Here is a 22,949-nt window from a genome sequence, read left to right on the forward strand (position 1 = left end):
ACGAACGAACGCGAAAAATTCCAAACGAACTGGAACAAGCGCTTAAGCAGTGAGCGCTTGAAATTTTCGTTGTTCGTAGATGTTCCGTGAAACGTCAGTTTTATTATTGATATGGATGTAAGCTTTAATCATACGGCATTTTCACTGGTTTTTGTGTGATTTTTGTTCGTGTATATTTTGTAAAATACTTGTAAATAAATTATTCAATTAATTTCACTCAGTTTTTGTATTTAATCTTATATTTGAGTCGTTTTCTTTCCTCAGCATTCATATTCGGAGCAAGCTGAACATTCCAGGTTTGAGCGAACTATACTCAATTTTCATACTCTCATCCTCAAAATATATGTTGAATGTCTATGTATGATAACAAGTTTAATATTTACTTGTAAAGACTGCAATTTCTTCTTTACTGCAGTTCTGACAAAACGTTTTTGCCTACACTTTCCCAAGCATCGTTTTTTTCTAATAATTTTATAAAATGGGTCTTTAGTCTCCCATATTATAGGAAACTTTTTTATTTCATTTATGAATGATAAAAATTACGTCATTTGACCATTCCATAATTCATTCAAAATTTTTCAAACTGTACACAATAATTAAAAGTAAATATTATTAAAATTTTCAAACTGTACACGTAGTAATTAAAAGTAAAATATTAAATTATTAACATTATTAAATTATAAAAAAAATATATTAAATTATTAAAAATTATTAAAACAAAAATGTTCGTTGCGTTGTTGAGACGTCCACACTGCACATACGAGTTCAAACATGAACGAACAATTTCCTTTGATGTACCGACAAGTTGCGGGAAACATTGCTCCGCCATGTTTGTATGTTCGTTCGTGATCGTCGTGCGCCGTCCCACAACTATGCTGTTGCCGTTCGTTCTGGTACGTTCTTTTATGTTCGTTCGTGTTCGTTCGTTAGGTGTGGACGCACCTTTATAAACGTTTAAACGCGTCGACGGTGGTTAAAGCTCACAACTATACGTAACAGCATCGGTTCGTTTACTTAACATCAGTTTCGAAACGAAAGTTACAAAATGTGTTACGTGGTGGTAACTTCTGTGGTTTACTGGGTGTAGATTGTCTGAGAATTATTATAAATTCTCTAAAAATGTTGTAAATTATGTGAAAATGTTATACATTGTCAGATAATTTGGTGAATCATCTAAAAATTTCGTAGAATGTCTTGAAATGCTGTAAATTGTCTAAATGTTGCAGATTTTCTAAAAATGTTGCAGACTGTCTATTTGTAAATGTTATAAATTGTTTGAAAACGTTGCGTAGATTTTCTGAACTGGTTTAAAAATGTTGTAAATTATCTGACAATGTTTTAGATTGTCTGTTAATGTTATAACTGCTCTAAAAATGTTGTAAAGTATTTGACTATGTTTCAGATTGTTTTCTAATGCTGTAACTGCTCTGAAAATGTTGTAAATTGCCTGACAATGGTTTAGATTGTTTGTTAATGTTGTAACTGGTCTGAAAATGTTGTAAGTTGCTTGACAATGTTTTAGATTGTTTTTTAATGCTGGAACTGGTTTAAAAATATTGTGAATTATCTGACAATGCTTTAGATGGTTCGTTAACTTGTCTGAAAATGTTGTATGTTGCCTGACAATGCTTTAGATTGTTTGTTAATGTTGTAACTCGTTTGAAAGTGTTGTAAGTTGTCTGAAAATGTTTCAGATTGTTTTATAATGTAGTCACTGGTTTAAAAGTGTTATAAATTGTCTGACAATAATTTAGATTGTTTTTTAAGGCTGCAACTGGTCTAAATATGTTGTAAATTGTCTGACCATCTTTTAGACTGTTTATTAACGTTGTAACTGGTCTGAAAATGTTGTCTGATTGTTTTTGCAGGCTGTATAACTAGTCCTAATATCTTATGAATTGTCTGACCATTTTTTATATTGTTTGTTAATGCTGTAACTGGTCTGAAAATGTTGTAAGTTATCTGACTATGCTTCAGATTGTTTGTTAATGTTGTAAATGGTCTGAAAATGTACGTTGTCTGTCAATGTTTTAAATTGTTTGTTAATGTTGTAACTGGTTTAAAAATGTTGTAGATTGTCTGACAATGTTTCATTTTGTTTGTTAAAGTTGTAACTGGTCTAAAAATGTTGTAAATTGTCTGACTATACATTAGATTGTTTGTTAATGATGTAACTGGTTTAAAAGTGTTAAAACTTGTCTGACAATGTTTTAGATTGTTTTTTAATGCTGTAACTGGTCTGAAAATGTAAATTGTCTGACAATGGTTTAGATTGTTTGTTAATGTTGTAACTGGTTTAAAAATGTTGTTAGTTGTCTGACAATGTTTTAGATTGTTTGTTAATGTTGTAACTGGTCTAAATATATTGTAAATTGTCTGACAATGTTTTAGATTGTTTGTTAACGTTGTAACTGGTATGAAAATGTTGTAAGTTGTCTGTCAATGTTTAAACTGGTCTGAAAATGTTGTAAGTTGTTCACCATGTTTCAGATTGTTTTTAAATGCAGTAACTGGTTTAAAAATGTTGTAAATTGTCTGACAATGCTTTAGATGGTTTGTTAATATTGCAACTGGTCTGAAAATAATGTTAGTTGTCTGACAATGTTTTAGATTGTTTGTTAATGTTGTAACTGGTTTAAAAAGGTTGTAAATAATCTGACAATGTTTTAGATTATTTATTAATGTTGTAATTGGTCTGAAAATGTTCTAAGTTGTCTGAAATTGTTTCAGATTGTTTTTTAATGCTGTAACAGGTTTAAAAATGTTGTAAATTGTCTGGCAATGCTTTACATAGTTTGTTAATGTTGTAACTGGTCTGAAAATAATGTTAGTTGTCTGACAATGTTTTAGATTGTTTATTAATGCTGTAATTGGTTTAAAAATGTTGTAAATTGTCTGACCATCCTCTAGATTGTTTTAGATGTTTGTTAATGTAGTAACTGGTCTGAAAATGTTGTAAATTGCTTGACAATGTTTTGGTAGGTTTTTTAATGCTCCAGCTGGTCTGAAAATATTGTATATTATCTGACAACGTTTGATATTATTTTTCATGCTGTAACTGGTCTGAAAATGTTGTAAGTTTTCTGACAATGCTTTAAATTGTTTTTTAATGCTGTAACTGGTTTAAAAATGTTGTAAATTGTTTGACCATCTTTTAGATTGCATCTTTATATATTATTTGTATATTATTTGACAATGTTTCAGATTGTTGACGTTGTAACTGGTCCGAAAATGTTGAAATTGACTGACCATATTTTAGATTGTTTGTTAATGTTGTAAGTTTTCTGACAATGTTTTAGATTGTTTGTTAATGTTGTAACTGGTCTGAAAATGTTGTAAATTGCTTGACAATGTTTTAGTAGGTTTTTTAATGCTGTAATTGGTCTGAAAATATTGTATATTACCTGACAACGTTTGAGATAGTATTTCATACTGTAACTGGTCTGAAAATGCTGTACGTTGTCTGACAATATTTCAGATTATTTTTCAAGGCTGTAACTAGTCTAAATATGTTGTAAATTGTCTGACCATCTTTTAGATTGCATCTTTAATGTTGTAACTGGTCTGAAAATGTTGTATATTATTTGGCAATGTTTCAGATTGTTGACGTTGTAACTGATCCGAAAATGTTGCAAATTGTCTGACCATATTTTAGATTGTTTTTTAATGTTGTAAGTTGTCTGACAATGTTTTAGATTGTTTGTTATATAGCGAATTATTTGATAATATCATTAGAAGTACTAAAAATACCATTGCTGCAGAAATATTGAAAAAATAGAACTCATACATTTTGTACAATAATCCATCTTTTAATTAAAACTGTTTTATTTAAATTCTTATTTAAAGACCATAGCAATTATGGATACTTCTCTATTCAATCTCTATGCAATCATTTGTGAAATGTAAGCAATGCTAAAATGAAAGTTTTTTTGTTGAAATAATTCAAATTCACTAAATATTTCTTACCATTACACAGTTTTGGAAATATATAAATTTTCTCTAGTATAATTTAAAAACAAATGATAGTTGTAATATATTTTATTAAATTTATATTTTTTTAACTATAATGGTCGCAAGCAATATATGAAATAACCCAAAGGACATTCATAACATAAAATATATATATGTTAAGTAATATTTACAATCTAAGTCTATTATACTCTCTGTGTCTCATAATGAAGGTTTTTTTTCTTCGACATGTGCTTTTGCTTTATGTTTCAACATTCCACTTTTTCGTGCAAACGCTTCATCACACACATCACATTTGAAAGGCTTCTCTTTAGTATGAATACGTAAATGCTGTGCTAAAATATCAGATCTTGTAAAAGCTTTATCACAGTAGGGACATTGGAAATCTCTACGACCCTCATGAACAACTTTGTGTTTTTTCAAATACTGATCTCGAATGAAGGCTTTACCACAAACATCACATTTGAAATCCCTTTCGCCTGTATGGACTTTAGTATGAAGGGATAGACTTTGTTGGTCCGCGAAGGCTTTATTGCAAAGGGAACAAATGAATTGTTTGCCGTTGATGTGAATGGATACATGTTTTTTCATGTTTTGTAACAGTGTGAACTTTTTCAAACAAATGAAACATTCATAAGGGCGCTCTCCAGAATGCGTTTTGAGATGCATGTGTAAGTAACTTTTGTTAGAGAATGCTTTACTGCAATAAGGGCACTCAAAGTCTTTGTCCTTTATATGAACGTACATGTGTTTCATTAAATTGGACGACCGAGGAAATCCTAGGCCACATATATTGCACTTGTGAGGCCTTTCGCCTGTGTGTAGTCTGTAGTGGCTTTGTAAATCACCTTTACGAGAATAAGCTTTATCACATTGTGTACATTTGAAAGCCTTTTCAGGAGCATGTGTCAGTTTATGGTTTGTTAAAGTAGATAGTTGCGTGTAAGCTTTGTCACACATATCACATTTAAAAGGCCTTTCTCCTGTATGGGTTCTTACATGAGGAACTAAATCAATATTACGAGGAAAAGTCTTCATGCAGTAAGGACATTGAAATCGTTTCTCTTTAGGCTGTTTTACAGGTTTAAAAGAATCATCTATCTCACTGGGTATTTGTACTTGTTCATGGTAATCCTGGACAATATCTTCTTGCACTTGAGTATCAATGTATGTTTCTGGTTTTAAATATTGAGGGAAACTTGCATCTTCAGAAATCTCATTTGTCTCTTTGTAATCGTTGTTGTAACTGTTTTCTGTTTCCGAAGCATCTGAATCTACTGGTTCACATTTAATTTCATATTCGATGTTGCATGAATCAATTTCTTGTTTTATTTCGGTCATTGCACTTTTGAAATAATATAATTTCTATATAATAAGTATAAATTCTTGGTTTCCTGCCTTATTTACTAGTAATATATTATAAACTTAATATTCAATTTGTAATCATTTCATGTGGTTTGAAAAATTTTATAATCTCGAAGACTCGTTTTATATTGATGAATATTCATATGTAGGTTGTCTGGCAACGTTTGGTCTGGTTATTTCATATATCTGAAATTGAACAAACATAATTATGATTATGATATAATATTTATCAACTTCCAGAGGGAGAAGTTTATATTTTCATCAAAAAATCCGATTCGCTAATTTTATGTTTTCTCGACGTTTCAAGCCATTCTGAATCGAATGAGACCAAATTTGGAAAAAGAATGTGTGTGGGTGTACAGATGTTGTATCTTAAATCGACGTATTCTCAAAAAAGGCTTGTCCGATTTCAAAAATTTACAAGCCATTCGATTTATCCCGATGAGGATTATCGTTCGTCAGTTTTGTGCGACGATCTGACAAGCCGTTTCTTTGTTATTTGGAAAAAAAGTGTTAAACTTTTCGACCACATTTAATCTCATACTACCGAATCGATTTTAAAAAATCAAAAACTGTTCGAAAGATATTAGTTGGGAATGATACTGATTAGTATTAGGTGAAAATCTACCGAGCCGTTTTCTTGTAATTAACTCTTGAAAAAAAAATTTAAACCGATTTTTATGTAACTTTTTTTGACGATATATATCATGGTCTTATAGAACTTACTGCAATATTACGGCCTTACGAAAAGTAGTTTTTTAAAAGTTTAAAAATTCATCAAAGTTTGAGAAAATGAATTGTTTTTTTGGCGTTTGTTAAAATTAAAATTAGACGATTTACTTGGTATAACGATAGGGTACTTGGTCTTAATGAACATACTGAACCATTAAAGTCTTACGCAAACTGGTTCAATTATAAAAATTGTTGATTTTTGAATATTTGCTTCTAGAAAATTCTCCAAGTTAATTTATTCATAAATTAAGTTATTTTTTATTGATTAAGTCTATTATTTACACATGTCGGGAAGTTCATGTAACTTGCCTCAAGGCAAAATACCAATGCCAACGAATTTTATATCGTTATACAGTGGCACCTCGACATACGAGTTTAATTCGTTCCATAACCACGCTCGTACGTCGAATCGCTCATATCTCGAAGCACTTTTTCTATATAAATACATTGAAATGCCGTTAATTAATAATATATAATTAAAACTGAAAAAATTAATATATAATTAAAATTTAAAATAATAAATATATAATTAAAATGTTTAAATATAAAATAATTATTTTATAATTATAGTAATTAACAGTAAATTAATTTGTAAAATTTATTAATTAATCATTTGTAAAAAAATCATTGTCACATATGAATAAATTATTCATACTTTCATTATGCCATTAACATTTTTATAAAAAAAACTCTTACTCGATCAAAGCTCGTATCTCAAATTCTGCTCGTATGTCGAGGCAACGAAACGTTTTTTTGGCGGCTCGTATCTCAAAACACTCGTATATCAAGTCATTCGTAAGTTGAGGTATTACTGTATATTATAAGGTTCAGGGGAAAAAATCCATTATCCAAACAAAAATTTTTGTCTACTGTTATATATCAGATGACCCGACAGACATTGTCCTGTACCCACTTCTACAATTCAAAAGTTCCAAATTTTTTAATATCCTATCCTATGCTTTTTAATATCCTATTTGATGTCCTGCCTTTGTGATTCATTTATTGTCTGAGCATAACCAGTATAAGAAATCCAGAAAAAAATAATATAGTATCTGCGGTGAAAGAACAATATCACACTTGATTTTACCACACAACATAATTGCTTCAATAATTTAGTCTATAATTCTCATGTTCTCGTACTATATATTAATTGGCTTTTTGGAAAATATCATTTCTAATGTACATTTTTCTTACTAATAATTGAATAAACATTATTGTTTATGTTCCAATCTTAAGTGAAATTAATTTGTAAAATCTAGTTCATATGGGCACTATTCAATCTAAGATCAACTTGCTAAATATTCCAAAGCCAATGCCAAACAAATGAATTTTTGACACACGAAACAAAATTCTAAATAAATTTTTTACTAAGTAGAAATATTTTTTTATTGTTAAATAATTTAGTGAAGTAAACCAAAATGCGACATGCATAAGTTTAAAAAAATAATATGTATCGAATTTTGGACTTATTCCGTTATTTATTTAACTGAATTATATAATTCATCTGCCAATCATATACTGTTGACTGTATCTTATATTATTTTAATTTCTTGCACATCTCAGCTGCTTTTCCGCAATAATAATGTAGAGATTACATTTTTTTCGTATATTACATTCTAATATTATCTAGGCTCATAATTTCAGATAAATTCAAATTTCAAGTGAATTGACATTTCTAGCAGATGGCGGTTCAAATGTTTTCAATGTTAAACAATGATAAGTGTTTTTTTATAATTTTTCCATTTATTTCTACAACATTGCTATAATTTTATAGTGCATTAAATTTAAAAAATGTTCTTTAACAAACTCTAAAAAGAATTATCAAGATCCAAATAACCGTTTAGGAGAGGAATCAAATCATACACCCGTACAGAAGAATTTTATATATAAGATATAAATTTTATAATAAAGAATATAATTTTGACAACCTTCATCAATAAAATTTAGGTCACTAGCTTTTAATTAGTCCAGTGCTAATTAAATGATGAAAATAATATTTCTAGCTTAATATTTTATGTACCTAAAAAAAATCAGTAATAAATATATAATATAATAAATTAAAACAATTACTATTATTCAATTATAATTAATCAAATCTAATTATAGATTGTGAAATATTTTGACAATTAGAAACTTACATGGTAGTAATAACTTTTTCATAAACTATATATTTATAAACTTTATATTAACAAAAACACATTTTTTTCATTATTTTCACAACATATAATGTAACAAAATTATATTACTCTTTTGTTTACATTAAAGTTCTTTTAGAATAAACAATAACCTTAAACTGTTTGACAATGACCATATGTGTCACGTCATGATTTTTTGTAAGCCGCGTCTACACTTGCAAATGTTTTCGACGCAGACTAAAGCGACTAAAACGACTAAAGCTTCTTGATGTGACATTCATTGAATGTAAAAAGAACAATTTCAAAAGTCTTTTTTTTTTAGAAAAAGTTAGATGTAATAATTTTTGACTAGTTACTTTGTTATTTAGTTAATTTTTTTTGGAAATATGCGAATGTCACTCCTTAACTTTTTTTATTTATAATGATTTTGGTTATTCATATTATACAATACTATGTTGTCCTGTACCCATGTCTACAATTTTTTAATATAATATACTAATAATCACCGTTTACCTAAAAATAATAATAATTATTGTTTTTCAAATTACTCTTCTCGCCAAAATGCAAATATGTTTATAATATGAGCAGGGCCGTGCCTGGGTATGTGGCCGCCTGCGTGCGAGCATTTTTTGGCCGCACTTGAAAATAACTTAATAGGAAAATATCAAGTATGTTCTCACAAAAAAATCGACTTGTAATTTTCATGTTTTCTCAACGTTTCTAGTCATTCTGAATCGTTTTTGACTTTTGCCAACGTTTTCTTAAAAACGGTTAAATCGATTTCAAAAATTTAAAATTCATGATGTAACTAGTTAACGACTTCCGTCTGTCAGTTTTGTGCAACAATCGGACAAGTCGTTTCTAATCAACAGAAAAGTATACAAATTTTCGTACACGTTTTAGCAAAAAATTCTGCATCGTTCAGAAACTTGAAAGATATCATTTGGGAATCGTGCTAATTAGTTTTAAGAGATCGGTCGGATCGTTTCTTCGTATTTATTTGTTAAATTTTTGTTACGATGATATTTTTAAATTTTGGCGATAGAGATCATGATCTCGAATTTAACTAAATATGTCGACCCTACGACAAGTTGTTTTAATTTTCCAAATATTATCAAAGTTTGAAAAAATTAGCAGCACTTTTTCACATAAGGCAAAATTTCATCTTTAGTCGACGGTTTTCTTAAAAATGCGCAATCCTATTTGAAAATTCGATAAGCACGTGCTGGTTCGTGCTGGTTAATTTGGCCTTTCGCCGAGCCATTTCTTTAGAATTGTCAAAAAAATGTCAATTTTTTTGTCCGCGTTATAGCCTTTCGTGAATCGAAAATTCAAAAACCATTACAAAGAAACCATTTGAGAATTGGAGAATTTGATTAGTTTTTATTTTTGTCAATGATCGGTCGAGTCGTTTCTCAGTTATTGATTAACAATTTTTTTGGCGATTTTGGATCCTGTTCTTAATAAACATACTACACGTTTATTTTTTTTTCAATAATATATAATTTTTTAACCATTTTTAAAAAAATAACTAACACGTTTAGAAAATTTGTACAAAATTGAATAATCTGCGATAGTTTTTCACATTGCAATTCATTCATGAATTAATATGTTTTCTATAGTTATGTCGATTATTTACACATGTTTAAAAAATCAAGCACCTTGCTCTAAGGCAAAGTTGCCACTTACACCAAAATTATACACTTAATAATGATTTGGAAACAAAGCTGAAATAGCCGCTTTTTGATTCGATTTTGCTTGAATTTGATTTGATTTGCCCGCCCCAAAAGGCGGCCGCCTACGTGCGGTGCACGCACTGCACGCTGGCCAGGCACGGACCTGAATATGAGCGATGTTAAATGTAGAAATGCTTTAAATAAAACTATGAGTCTCAATTCCCACACTATTTGCAAATTGAAGTCTTTCAAACACTATAACATAACCATAACCATAACATTACACTGGTACTTCATGTTGGATTAAATTCATTTCATTTTTTATTATTTAGGATATACAAAATTGCATCGTAAACTTCTCCTAATCGATATCGTGAGGGCCGAATTGTATGTATTCATATTCACTTTCCCATTTGTTGTTATAAAGTGCAATTTTTACGAATTTTAAAAATATTGTGGAAAGATTAGTAGAAGATGCAAAGAAATTATATATATTGAAAAAAAAACTATATTGAAAATTTTATATCCAAAACTTGTGTTGGCGCCCCCTAAGGCGTGCACTCGTATTTTCCGCATGCATCGCATTAAAGGTATCCCCATGATTAATATTAATTTCATATTTTAAGTTAATTAATTTGTCATATCCTGTTCATATGTAAATCATTCAATGCGCCATACATATACTGTATTTTATATTATTTCAATTACTGGCACATCTCAGCTGCTTTTGCTGCAAATGATAGTTTTCATTTGTTTTCAATTAATAAAAAACATTTCAAATACAATATTGCACATACATCCCAGTACTTTATAATCACATACATCCTCGAAAATTTCCTTAACAAACTTCAGAAAGATTTATCAAAATCCGAATAATAGTTTAGGAGGAGTATACAGTGAGTGCCTGTAATTTAATATGAACTTTATATGATAGCAATAAAGCTCAAATTGATTCTACTATTGGCTGTTCTATAAAGGGCTGTTTTTAGGCTTTTCCCGGGAATTATTCGATTTTTTCTCGCCGTAAGAACCATCCTTTGACTTCAACGAACATTTTAAAAAAATAATTGGCCAAATTGGTCCAGGCGTCGTTGAGTTATGTGCTTACCAACACATTTTGCGATTCATTTTTATATATAAGACTATAGCTGAACCGGCAAACATGAAATGACACAGCTAAGTAAGGTATATTCTAAATAAATTCTAGAGAATCAAAAATATGAATACTTTAAGTGTATAAGGATGTGCTGTTTGAATGCTATATAGAATGAGGTATCATAAAAACAATAAACCCCATTAGTTTGTCTATATTTTGTTAATATATTCAAACTGGATGATTTATACACTTTCTATAGGAAACATAGTATAATCTCCATCCAAGTCTTTTTTGTTCTTTCGACTTATTGATTACGTTTCAAGTTTTTCAGATTATTTTTGGATTCTGGATTTTGTGTATAATTGTAAATAATACTACTGAGCTTATACAAAGTTTTCAAATTTCTGCGAGGAGAGATAGAAACTGAATTAAGTATTTCTTATTTGACCTGCTTTTTGAAAAGTTTCAACTAACATTCTATGAATTAAAGTAAATTTAATAAAAAGTATGTTTGTAGAGTAGGGCGAGGCACAGAGGTCCAATTTGACTTTGAGCATTTCTAAATTATATTATGAAAACCAAACCAATTATATCACAACAAATAGCACATTTCAAATGAAACTGCCAGCTACTACATCATTGTAGAAATGTGCCTTTTTGGTGTCATATTTTATAAAATAATTACATTTATATAATTAATGCTAAAAAACTACCAACGGAAGAAAATACTTTTATTACGGATTTTTAAGGATTGCCGCTTATATCCCGATAGCAAAGTCATAATAATCAAGGTTTAGCTGGTCATACATATTGTTCCCTCTACTTTCAAATATTGTTGTTAAACAATGCTTAACTTTACTGGTTTTTGACACATCGATGGTGGACCTTTTTAACCCCGGACCTTCATATATTACTATCTATTCTTTGATAAATTCTGGGAAAAAAATGTCCATTTGATCGATACCAAATTTAGGTTCTGAATTTAAATAAAATAAATAGAAAAAATATAACCATGAAAATGTTTTATAAATACCAATGAGTATATAATTATACAAATGAGATCTTTCAGAGCACCGTGTTTGAATAAAAAAAGAGTGCTATAACGCCAAAAATGCATTTTCATATTAACATTTCAGAAAAGTTGATATTTTGAGTTTCTAGTAACACTTGCGGCCCGTTTAATAACGTTTTTGTGTATAAATATAACTACAAAAAAAACTACTTACTACAATTTAATCATAAACATTCACGTAAAACATCCTATTAAACGTAATTGAACATCATCTGTCAAAAACATTTGACATTTGACGTATTAGCCACCGTCCATGGTTTTATTTAAATTACGCTTCTAAAAAAAATTTCAAATTAAATATGTAAAGTTTCTATGCGATTTTGAAATAATATCTCACCTTTCCGACAACCTACTGATTAGCACAAATTTTGACAAAGACTGGCCAAATCGATTTAGCCGTTTTCGAGTTTTACCGAATCATTTGATCGAGAACTCCATTTTTATATATAAGATTAGTTCTTCTATCGATATCCAACGTTGTTTTGAGAAAATAAAATTCACACAACTGAGAAGAGGTTGTCATCTTCGCGGGGGGTGGTGGCCGAGTCCAAATGGTTTTCACTTTTGATCGGCCGAGAAAGATAAACCTAGTTTCAAAATTTCATTCAAATCGGAGCACAGTAAAAAAAGTCAGACCGAAAACGTTCCATTGACTGGAGTAAATAACAAAAATGCAAACACAAGAATTCATACTTGAAATCAACATGAAAATAATGATATAAGTGCAGTAGAACCTCGATTATCCGGACCTCAGTTATAATGATTCGCGATTATCCGCAATACCAACCACGACTAATTTATATGTATTTACATACCTACTGTAGTTTAGTATATGTATGTAATGTAATCTAAGAAAATATATATGCACATACATAAAGAAGTTTCAATTTCTTAATAAACATTATTTTTCGTTGATATATATGTACGTATTTGTTATTTTTAATAAATACACAATAATATTCTTTATACATTCGATTTTCCGGATGCCTATCGACAATAATTAGTCCGGTTGATCAAGGTCCTATTGTATGTACATATATCAGGGCCCATTGCCTGAGAACAAAACCCGACAATATTCAAAGCAATAAAACATAAGTTTTGCCATTTAAATTAAATTTTCAACTGTTTATTTCCATAATAAAATTTTCGCTTTTATTGAAAATAAATTAATACAACTTCCTATTTCCAAGTAACATCTTTCAATCATATATCCGTGCTACCGAAATCATAGAAGAAAAACTGTACCCAAATATACATTCACACACACAATTTTTTCTAAAGTATGACAAAATAATTAGAGACCTTTGAAATGTAAGCATATGATACAAATCAAAATTTTTATTATCAGTTTTTGGACGATTACTATAACCAACTCTCTGGGAAGTAAGTGACCAATAATAACAAATATTGTTCAAGACCCTTTTTGCAACAAGTTTTAATTTTTATGTTATTCATATACATATATACATAATTAAATAAAAAACAATTTGATTTAAATAATGACCCTGTATATTCTTGTAATAACGTCTGGCGTAACAATGTTTGGTGAGCAATAAATCGTTAATATATTGTATAAGTCACCACAAATATTTTCAAAGATACTTATAAGCAATAATAAGTCTGCTAATTAAAATTATAATGTGTTTAAAATTATGAAAATTTAATCCTTTATTATAAATTGTTCTACAGTATGAACAGTTTTATATTGGTTTAATGATTGCAAAGCTGCGAATGTTTTATTGCATGTGGTTCATCAATGATTGCTATCTCTTATGTGGATTAATTCATGTTGTTTTAAATATCGTTTTAAACGGAGTGCTTTATTGCATATCTTGCATTTATATGGTTGTTCTTCAGTATGAATCATTAGATGTTGGTTTAATATTTCTTTTCTGGTGAATGATTTATTGCATAAAGCACACTTATGAGGACGGGTTCCAGTGTGGATCATTTCATGCAGACTTAAATTTTGTTTTTTTGCGAATGTTTTTTTACATACTGCACATTTATGATTGCTTTCTTTAGTATGAACAAATTCATGTAGTTTTAAATCTCGTTTTAATTTGAATGCTTTATTGCATATTTTGCATTTATGTGGTCGTTCTCCAGTATGAATCATTAAATGTCGCTTTAATGTTTCTTTTGCTATGAATGCTTTATTACATATTTTGCATTTGTAAGGACGTTCTCCTGTATGATTCCTTTTATGTTGAATTAAATCTTTATTCATTATAAATGCTTTATTACATATTTCACATTTGTAAGGACGTTCTCCTGTATGCATCCTTTTATGTCGAATTAATGCACCATTTGTTATAAATGCTTTATTACATATTTCACATTCGTATAGCCGTTCTCTTGTATGATATTTTTTGTGTTGACTTAAATTACTATTTGTTTTAAATGCTTTATTACATAGTTCACATTTGTGATGACGTTCTTCCGTATGAACCTTTTTATGTTGACTTAAATTCCAATTTGTTGTAAATGCTTTATTACATGTTTCACATTTGTAAGGTCGTTCTCCTGTATGAATCATTTTATGTTGACGTAAGGTGATAATTGTTGAGAAATTTTTATTGCAAGTTTTACATTCCAAGGGTTGTTTTAAGTTTAGGGTAGTTTTAAGTTTTCCTACAACTTTTTTAACTGATTTATTGCATTCACTTGTATTATCCGCTAAATCACTTGACTCTCTGACATTGTTTTTGTCCTTACTAGTGTCTGCAACATGCTCATTAATCGGTTCATGCTTTACTTCTTCCTCAAATGTTACTTCAGATTTTAAAAATTGCTGTAGACATATTTCTTCGTTTTCCGTATAAGAATACTCATCAAAATGTGATTCATCTGGGTCATCAATCGTTTCTTTCTTTATTTCTTCATCTATAGTGACTTCAGAATCTAAAAATCGCTGTTGATATATTCCTTCGTTTTCCATATAAGATCCCTCGTCGAAACTTGTTTCATCTTGATCATCAATTGTTTCTTGTTTTATTTTTTCTGATGATGACTGATGTAAATATATTACTTCATTTTCTAAAAATGTTTCTGGAGTAATATCGTTGTCATCAAGTTCTTGTTTAACTGGAGGATATTCCTTTGGCTCAATTTTGATTGTTGGGTTTGAAATTGTTTCTTCGGACATTTTCGGCGTTTTTCGTTTTTTGTAAACAAACAAACAGTGATTTATAAAATAATATATATGTTTTAATATAAATCTATTATTTCGTTTTGTTTAACTTCAATATAAAAAATAAAATCCATAAAACTCATTGACAATTGACATTTCGATTGCAGCTAACTTCGCCATTGTGGAGGCCATTTTGTTTTCAGTGCCGTTAAATTATCGTGCATAGAAAAACGGATATATTAACGGATATATACATAAATCAATAAACGGATAATAATAAAGTGATTACTAGTTGGTTTGGTATTTTGCCTTGAGGCAAGTTACATGAACTTCCCGATAAGATTAAATAATCGACTTAATCAATAAAAAATAAATTAATTTTTGAGCCATTAAAAGTATTCCGAGTGGATTTATTGCATATAATTGAAAACGAAAAAAATAATAATAAAAATCGTCGATTTTTTTTAAAAAAAAACTTTATTACAAGAAAACGGCCCGGCCCATCTTCACCAAAAACTAATCAGCACGATTCCCAACCAATATCTTTCGAACGGTTTTTGAATTTTCAAAATCGAGCTAAAACGTGGACGAAAAATTTTCCACTTTTCTGCGATTTACAAAGAAACGGCTCGGCCGATCGCACGAAACTCAGAAACGCTAGTCCTCATCGAAATACATCGAATGGCTATTAAATTTTTGAAATCGGCCCAACCGTTTTTGAGAAAACGTCGATTTACGGCAAAAAATCTGTTCACATACACGCACACACACACACATACTTTTTCCAAATTTGGTCTCATTCGATTCAGAATGCCTTGAAACGTCAAGAAAACATAAAATTAGCGAATCGGATTTTTTGATGAAAACATAAACTTCTCCTTCGGGAAGTTAATAAATTCTTTGATATATTATTGTGTTATAAGTGAATTTTTTTTACATATTTTCTATTAGTAAATGATAAATAAATTACTTTACAAGTTGGTATATATTGAATAGCACAATTGTATATCTTAAGATATAATATTCACCCCTGAAATAAAAAATAAAGGTTTATCAGAAAAAAGAGTGCGCGTGAGGTTCGCACGCGATTCAAGCAAAACTTTTTGTCACTGTACAAGATGGCATTCAAGTTTAAAATAAATACTTTAAAATAATATAATTTTGAATAATGTTTATTAGTAATATGGTAATACTTGTGATGCACACATTTATTAATGTCAACCATCAGTGGCGTCGGAACCGTGTGGGCTTGAGCATGGCTTGAGCCCACTCATGAATTTTGATGGGTGGAATTAAGATGATAAAATGTGTGATTTTGTTTCCATAAATGACGAAAGAATACGTGTTTTTAGTCGAGTTTAGACTTACAGTCAGTCAAGTAAGAGCGTGGTTGGTTGTATTAATTTATAAAAAAGATTATGATTAATGATTAATTTTATGAAACTTTAATATTTATATATGCATTGTACACCTTGCAAGCAATGTTGCAATTTGATCAATATGTCTCTTGTCACCACCGGAGTCGACAATTGGCTGGCATCTTCGACGCATGCTTTTTACTAATTTAGAATATGAGTTCCAGTTTGAGGGCTCATATTCTAATTTAAGGTCTGCGTAGGACAGTACGTGCCCATATAGAACATTCATCAGTAAAAATGTCATTTTCAAAATCTCTATCAATATTTTCATGTGCCCAAGCGGAAGAAAGAGCACATGTTTTTCAGTCGTCAGAGGATTCCCCATTGTGTTGCGCCATTTCAGATCATGAACACGAAGAAGGGTTCGGATAGTTTTGTAGGTATTTCAAAACATTTTGCCATTAATTTTGCTCGTACTTGCCGCTGTGTCAAAGCAGGAATCCTCGAAAACACATTCACTGTTCTTTTTTCTTCCTTTTTATTAACAAAATTGAATTTATTTTAATAAAGCTCAAATTGATTCTACGTTTTAGTTAGAAAACGTTTGTATGTGAAAAAGAAAAGGGCTGTTTTTAGGGTTTTCCCGGCAATTATTCGATTTTTTCTCGCCGTAAGAACCATCCTTGGACTTCAACGAACATTTTAAAAAAAGAATTGGCCAAATTGGTCTAGGCATTGTTGAGTTATGCGCTTACCAGCACATTTTGCGATCCATTTTTATATATAAGATTCATGGGATCGATAAAAATAAATATTTTATTTTATTTACAATCAACATTATGAGAATTTTTCTGTATTCAATATATTTCCTATCTTATTTTATCCCATTAAAATTATTATTATTACTTATGGGCAATTCTGCTGTAACAAAGCTCATAACATAGCGTTGTCACGGCAACGTTATCTTATGCTTGTTCCTTGGTAGTGAAAACTGTGAAAATATATCTTCAAAGATTCTGTTATTATAGCATTCTTCCTTGCTTATTAACTTCTCGTAAAGCAAGTTATAGTAATCGCAAAAAAATCGAAAATGAAAATTTTTATATATCTTTATGTTTCAAAACCTTCTGAACATTTTGGCATACTTTAGAAAAAATGTATGTATGTGTGTGTGTATGTGTGTGTATGTGCGTGTGTATGTGTATGTGTGCGTGTATGTGTGTGTGCGGATACAAATTTTCGTCGACGACTTCACTTCACTTCACTTCGGGAACACAGATGAAGCGATTTGAATAATTCAAAAAACATTCGATTCATATTGATAAGGAGACGTGCTGATTAGTTTTCGGCAAAGGCAGGTCCAGCCTTTCCGAAGATATGGGGCAAAAAGTGCCAGAATCGGTAACTCAGTTGTTAAGAGAACGGAGCGCCCGATTTGAATAATTCAAAAAACATTTTACTTGTATTAACAAGATGAAGAACTGATCAAATTTTTATGAAGGCAGGTTTAGCGGTTTCGGAGATCTAATGAAAAAAATAAAAAAAATGCCATTTGGCGGTCAAAAATGATCATTAGGCATATGCACATCAAATTAACAGATATTTTATAGAGATTTTAACAATAAGTATAAATTTTGTTTGCATTCCTATGGGTTCCGTACCTATGTTTATGCGTTATTTCAGAATAAATTTTTCTTCAAAAAGTCTTTTTTTTTAAAAAAAAGTAAATTTTTGTCGAAAATTTATAGTTTCTGAAAAATCTAATTTGTTCAGAGTGATTTTTTTCCAAAAATGTTAATGTTTTTAAAAAGAAATAATTTTTGGCACGGGAAGTTCCAGCAATTTGCCAAGGCACGACGCCATGCACCACTAGTTTATTTATTTTTTTCACAATTTGATTCATTTTTTTCTAGCCTATTTCTTGCAAAGGACTTGGGTAGAAGTCGTGGCCAACCAGAGAATAGCCGAGGAGGAAAAACAATGTCGTGCTGAAAGAGAAGCGATTCTCGAAGAATTTTATGAACTCAGAGATAAAGTTTGCGAATTGTTTGACATCAATCTAGAGTTACCGGAGGAAGAAGTCTTACCCATTCAGGTACATCTTAATAATAATTTAATTATTTACAATTTTGGACGTTTACCATAAATGGAACTAGATGCGTCAAATTACACTGCGCGACACTAAAATTTTTCCAGAGATGCTATGAAGTAATTCATGGACGCTGATTCCGAAAATAGTAACAAAAATTTACTAAAAACTCTAGTTTCTAAGATATGCCAATGTGCTAGTTTTACCTCAAATACAATAAAATATACAACATATTTTATTTTATGCCTTCAAAAGACTTGTTATATGATTTTTGAGCATGGACAAGGCCTGACTAACTTCGTAAGCTCCAACATTTGTCAGCCATCATGTGGAAGTCTCACCTTCCTTGATATTGCTTCTCCAAGGTCCTGATGTCTTGGTGGATACTCTCGATCTGCTCTTTGCTAGTATCTTCAAGATTTTTTAAAAATCGTTATGAATAAGAGTGCGAGTGATGAATTCAAATTAATTTCATCAAACATAGCATTTTAATTTTTCCTGTCTTCTCATCTAACGTTGGTTTCTGCATCCATTACTTTTGGTAGGCAGGAGATGTTGATGTTTGAGGTTGTTCATCATTAGCATGGATAGGGGTTGTGTAGCTGATCATAAGTAGGCCTCGTTATCATTGGGGTTGTTGTTTTTGAGCATTCGCTACCATTGTCTGAATTTATTTCATTGGTATTTACCACACAGAAGAAACAAAATTGTCGTGGTGATTCTGAGTTTTTTTTTATGACGGGCGTATTGAAATTATAGCATTCCTTTTTCCTTCTGGATGATAACGTAAACATACCAAGCAACTTTTTTACATAGTGCAAAATGCATTTTTACCATGAGACACCGCGTCTCATCCCAGATTTAACAAAAACTATCTGGATTATGCACACAAGAGTCAACAAAACTTAGAAAACAGCCGAAATGGCTAATTAGGATAGTTGCCTAAAACTTAAAAACTAGAGCTGTTACGGAATAATGGAAGGTACATTTGAAATCATCATGCAATTCTAAGTAGATTTAAAAAAAAGTTTGAGAAAAAAAATAAAGGTGCCATTTTTGTCGCGCAGTGTTATCAGTAGATTTTTGCATAATCACTGATTAAACTTAATGGCTGATTAGAATTTTAGCTAGAACTAAAATTAAAATCCGAATCATTCTCGATATTTAAAAAAAATGAAATTTTGACATCAAAAAAATATTTTTTTGCCTTCCCCAAAAACTAATCGTTTCTTCACAAGCAAGAATCGGGTGCTTTATGTTGTTGTCTCAAAAACTGCAAATTTATCTGTGCAACGTCTGAGCCTATCTTTGCCAATAACTAATAACCACTTCTCCTCATCAATACGAATTGAATCATTCAAATCTGATGCTCTGTTCTCTCAAAAACTTAATTTTCATTTTCTGCACTCTTCGCTTCGTATTTGCGAAACAACTTGACCGACCATTTTCAAAACCTAATCAGCACATCTCCCTATCAATAGGAATCGATTGCTTTTTAAATCATTCAAATCAGTTGAGCGGTCCTTCCGAAAACGTCGACGAAAAAATGTATCCAGACATACATTCTTACACACACACACACACACATCCAATTTTTTCTGAGGTATGCCAAAATGCTCAGAAACCCCGGAAACGTAAAGATATTTAAAAAAATTTAACTTTCCGTAGGGCAAGTTATAGTAATTGCAAAAAAATCGAAAATGAAAATTTTTATATATCTTTACGTTTCAGAGGTTTCTGAACATTTTGGCATACCGTAGAAAAAATGGATGTGTGTGTGTTTGTGTGCGTATGTGTGTGTGTGCGGATACAAATTTTCGTCGACGATTTCGGGAACACCGATCAACCGATTTGAAAAATTCAAAAAACATTCGATTCGTATTGATAACGGAGCGTCCGATTTTAATAATTCACAAAACATTTTGTTTGTATTGACGAAATGAACAACTGGTAAATTTTTTGGTAAGGCAGGTCCAGCGGTTATGGACTCCCAATAAAAATAAGTTAAAAAACAATGTCAGTTGACAGTCAAAAATGTTTATTGGTCATATGTACATCAAATTATCAGTTATTTTACAAAGATTTTAATATTGTGTACTCATTTTGTGTAATTTTTTTTAATTTTGAATTTTTTTATATGGTTTAAACAAATGTCTTCGACATTTTCGACAGTATGGAATAACCGATTTGTATGATTAAAAAATCATTTGGTTCATACTTGATCGCGAGGCGTTTTTGCAAAAAGCAATTTTGCCGTGCATAAGGGGTGTAAAAACGGTTATGCAGTTTTTGAGAGTACGTATTATCTGATTAGATTAATTCAAAAAACATTTTGCTGGAGTAGATAGTGTGCAAAAAATGCATTTACTGAATGTTCACGTTTTCGGGCGCACGGATCAACCGATTTGAATGGTTTAAAAAACATTCGATCCCCATTGATAAGAAGATGTGCTGATTAGTTTTTGGAAAAGGCAGGTCCAACCGTTACGGAGATAAAGAGCAAAGAGTGCAGAAAATAGAAATCGAGTTTTTGAGAGAACGGAGCATCCGATTTGAATGATCTAAAGAAGATTCAATTTGTAATGACGGTACTAGTGGTGATTAGTTTTTGGCAAAGGCAGGTCCAGTTGTTTTGGAGATATCGAGCTAAATGTGCAAAAAATGGCAGTTTTTGAGAGAAATAAGCATCTGCTTGTTTTGACGAAACAATTGCTTTTGGGGGGAAAAATGTTTATTTATTTTTTTAACTTCCCGAAGGAGAAGTTTGTTTTCATCAAAAAATCCGATTCGCTAATTTTATGTTTTCTCGACGTTTCAAGCCATTCTGAATCGAATGAGACCAAATTTGAAAAAAGTATGTGTGTGTGTGTGTGCGTGTGCACCAACAGATTTTTTGCCGTAAATCGCCGTTTTCTCAAAAACGGCTGGACCGATTTCAAAAATTTAAAAGCCATTCGATGTATCTCGATGAGGACTATTGTTTGTCAGTTTTGTGCGACGATCGGCCAAACCGTTTCTTCGTAAATAGCAGAGAAGTGAAAACTCTTTCATCCACGTTTTAGCCCGCAGTTATGAATCGATTTTGAAAATTCAAAAACCGTTCGAAAGATATTGGTTGGGAATCGTGCTGATTAGTTTTTGGTAGAGATCGGCCGGGCCGTTTTCTTGTAATAAAGTTCTTAAAAAAAAAATTTCGACGATTTTTATGATTATTTTTTGACGGTAGATACCATAGTCTTCTATATCATACTAAAATATTACGGCCCTACGACAAAAGGTTCAGCTTTGAAAATTCGTCAAAGTTTGCAAAAATTGGTATTGTTTTTTTGGCATTTGTCAAAGTTAGACCTTTGATCGACGTTTTCTCAAAAACGCCTGAGCCGATTTTAGAAATTTAAAAGCTATTTGATGTATTTTGGTGAGGACTATCGTTTGTCAGTTTTGTGTGACGATCTGCCAAGCCGTTTCTTTGCAATTTGAAAAAAAGTGTTAAACTTTTCGGCCACATTTAAGCTCATCCTACCGAACCGATTTTAAAAAATCAAAAACTGTTCGAAAGATATCAATTTGGGAATGATGCTGATTAATTTTAGGTGAAAATCTACCGAGCCGTTTTCTTGTAATTAACTGTTGAAAAAAAGTGTTAAATTTTCGTCGACATTTAAGCTCATCCTACCGAATCGATTTTAAAATATCAAAAACTGTTCGAAAGATATTAGTTGGGAATGATACTGATTAATTTTAGGTGAAAATCTACCGAGCCGTTTTCTTGTAATTAACTGTTGAAAAAAAAATTTAAGCCGATTTTCATGGAACTTTTTTTGGCGATATACATCATGGTCTTATAGAACTTACTGAAATATTATGGCCTTACGACAATTAGTTTAATTTTAAAAATTCGTCAAACTTTGCTAAAATTATTATCGTTTTTTTAAGTAGGATTGATGAAGTATATTATTTACACTTTTTTTTTATTAAGTCGATTATTTACACATATCGGGAAGTTCATGTAATTTGCCTCAAGGCTAAATACCAAACCAACTAGTTTTTTTTTAATTTTGAAAAAAAAAACTTTTTTTCAATATCGAAAATAAATCGAGTTTCAATTTTTTTCTAGCTAAAGTTCTGAACTCACTAAAATAAATAATTTTAACTTTGCAAATCAGTTTATATAATTCTTATAAATATTAGACAATGTTTTCATTTTAAATTCGATTGATTGAGTTTTGTTTATTTAGTTTCTGTAAACATATATAATTTGCAGTATGTATTTGAAAAAATAATCTATTTGAAAACATTTAATATTCCTCGAAGATTTTGTTAC

At 30.4% G+C, this 22,949-nt stretch overlaps 2 protein-coding genes across 4 annotated transcripts; both read right to left on the reverse strand.

The window, feature by feature from the left end:
• Nucleotides 1-4,073: 4,073 nt before the first annotated feature.
• LOC113363281 (gastrula zinc finger protein XlCGF8.2DB-like) lies at nucleotides 4,074-8,347 on the reverse strand. 3 transcript variants are annotated; one of them, XM_026605769.1, is made up of 2 exons: nucleotides 8,205-8,347; nucleotides 4,074-5,520 (listed from the first exon to the last, which is right to left on the reverse strand). In XM_026605769.1, exon 2 carries the CDS (start codon nucleotides 5,308-5,310, stop codon nucleotides 4,171-4,173), a length of 1,140 nt encoding a protein of 379 aa, XP_026461554.1. In that variant the 5' UTR covers nucleotides 5,311-5,520; nucleotides 8,205-8,347; the 3' UTR covers nucleotides 4,074-4,170. The 3 variants fall into 3 exon arrangements, with proteins under 3 accessions (XP_026461554.1, XP_026461556.1, XP_026461555.1); XM_026605771.1 differs by lacking the exon at nucleotides 8,205-8,347 and adding an exon at nucleotides 7,995-8,047; XM_026605770.1 differs by lacking the exon at nucleotides 8,205-8,347 and adding an exon at nucleotides 6,763-6,875.
• A 5,451-nt stretch (nucleotides 8,348-13,798) lies between these two features.
• LOC113391207 (zinc finger protein 583-like) lies at nucleotides 13,799-15,222 on the reverse strand. Its single transcript, XM_026627158.1, has one exon. It carries the CDS (start codon nucleotides 15,191-15,193, stop codon nucleotides 13,799-13,801), a length of 1,395 nt encoding a protein of 464 aa, XP_026482943.1. The 5' UTR covers nucleotides 15,194-15,222.
• Nucleotides 15,223-22,949: the final 7,727 nt, after the last annotated feature.

This window comes from Ctenocephalides felis, unplaced genomic scaffold (assembly GCF_003426905.1).
Source record: "Ctenocephalides felis isolate EL2017-DRISC unplaced genomic scaffold, ASM342690v1 CF-g0.4_SCAFFOLD_00845, whole genome shotgun sequence".
Lineage (NCBI taxonomy): Eukaryota > Metazoa > Arthropoda > Insecta > Siphonaptera > Pulicidae > Ctenocephalides > Ctenocephalides felis.

What these genes read in the sequence shown, in the direction of transcription:
- LOC113363281 (XM_026605769.1), bottom strand. Translation starts at nt 5,310, where the DNA reads ATGACCGAAATAAAACAAGAAATTGATTCATGCAACATCGAATATGAA.
- LOC113391207 (XM_026627158.1), bottom strand. Translation starts at nt 15,193, where the DNA reads ATGTCCGAAGAAACAATTTCAAACCCAACAATCAAAATTGAGCCAAAG.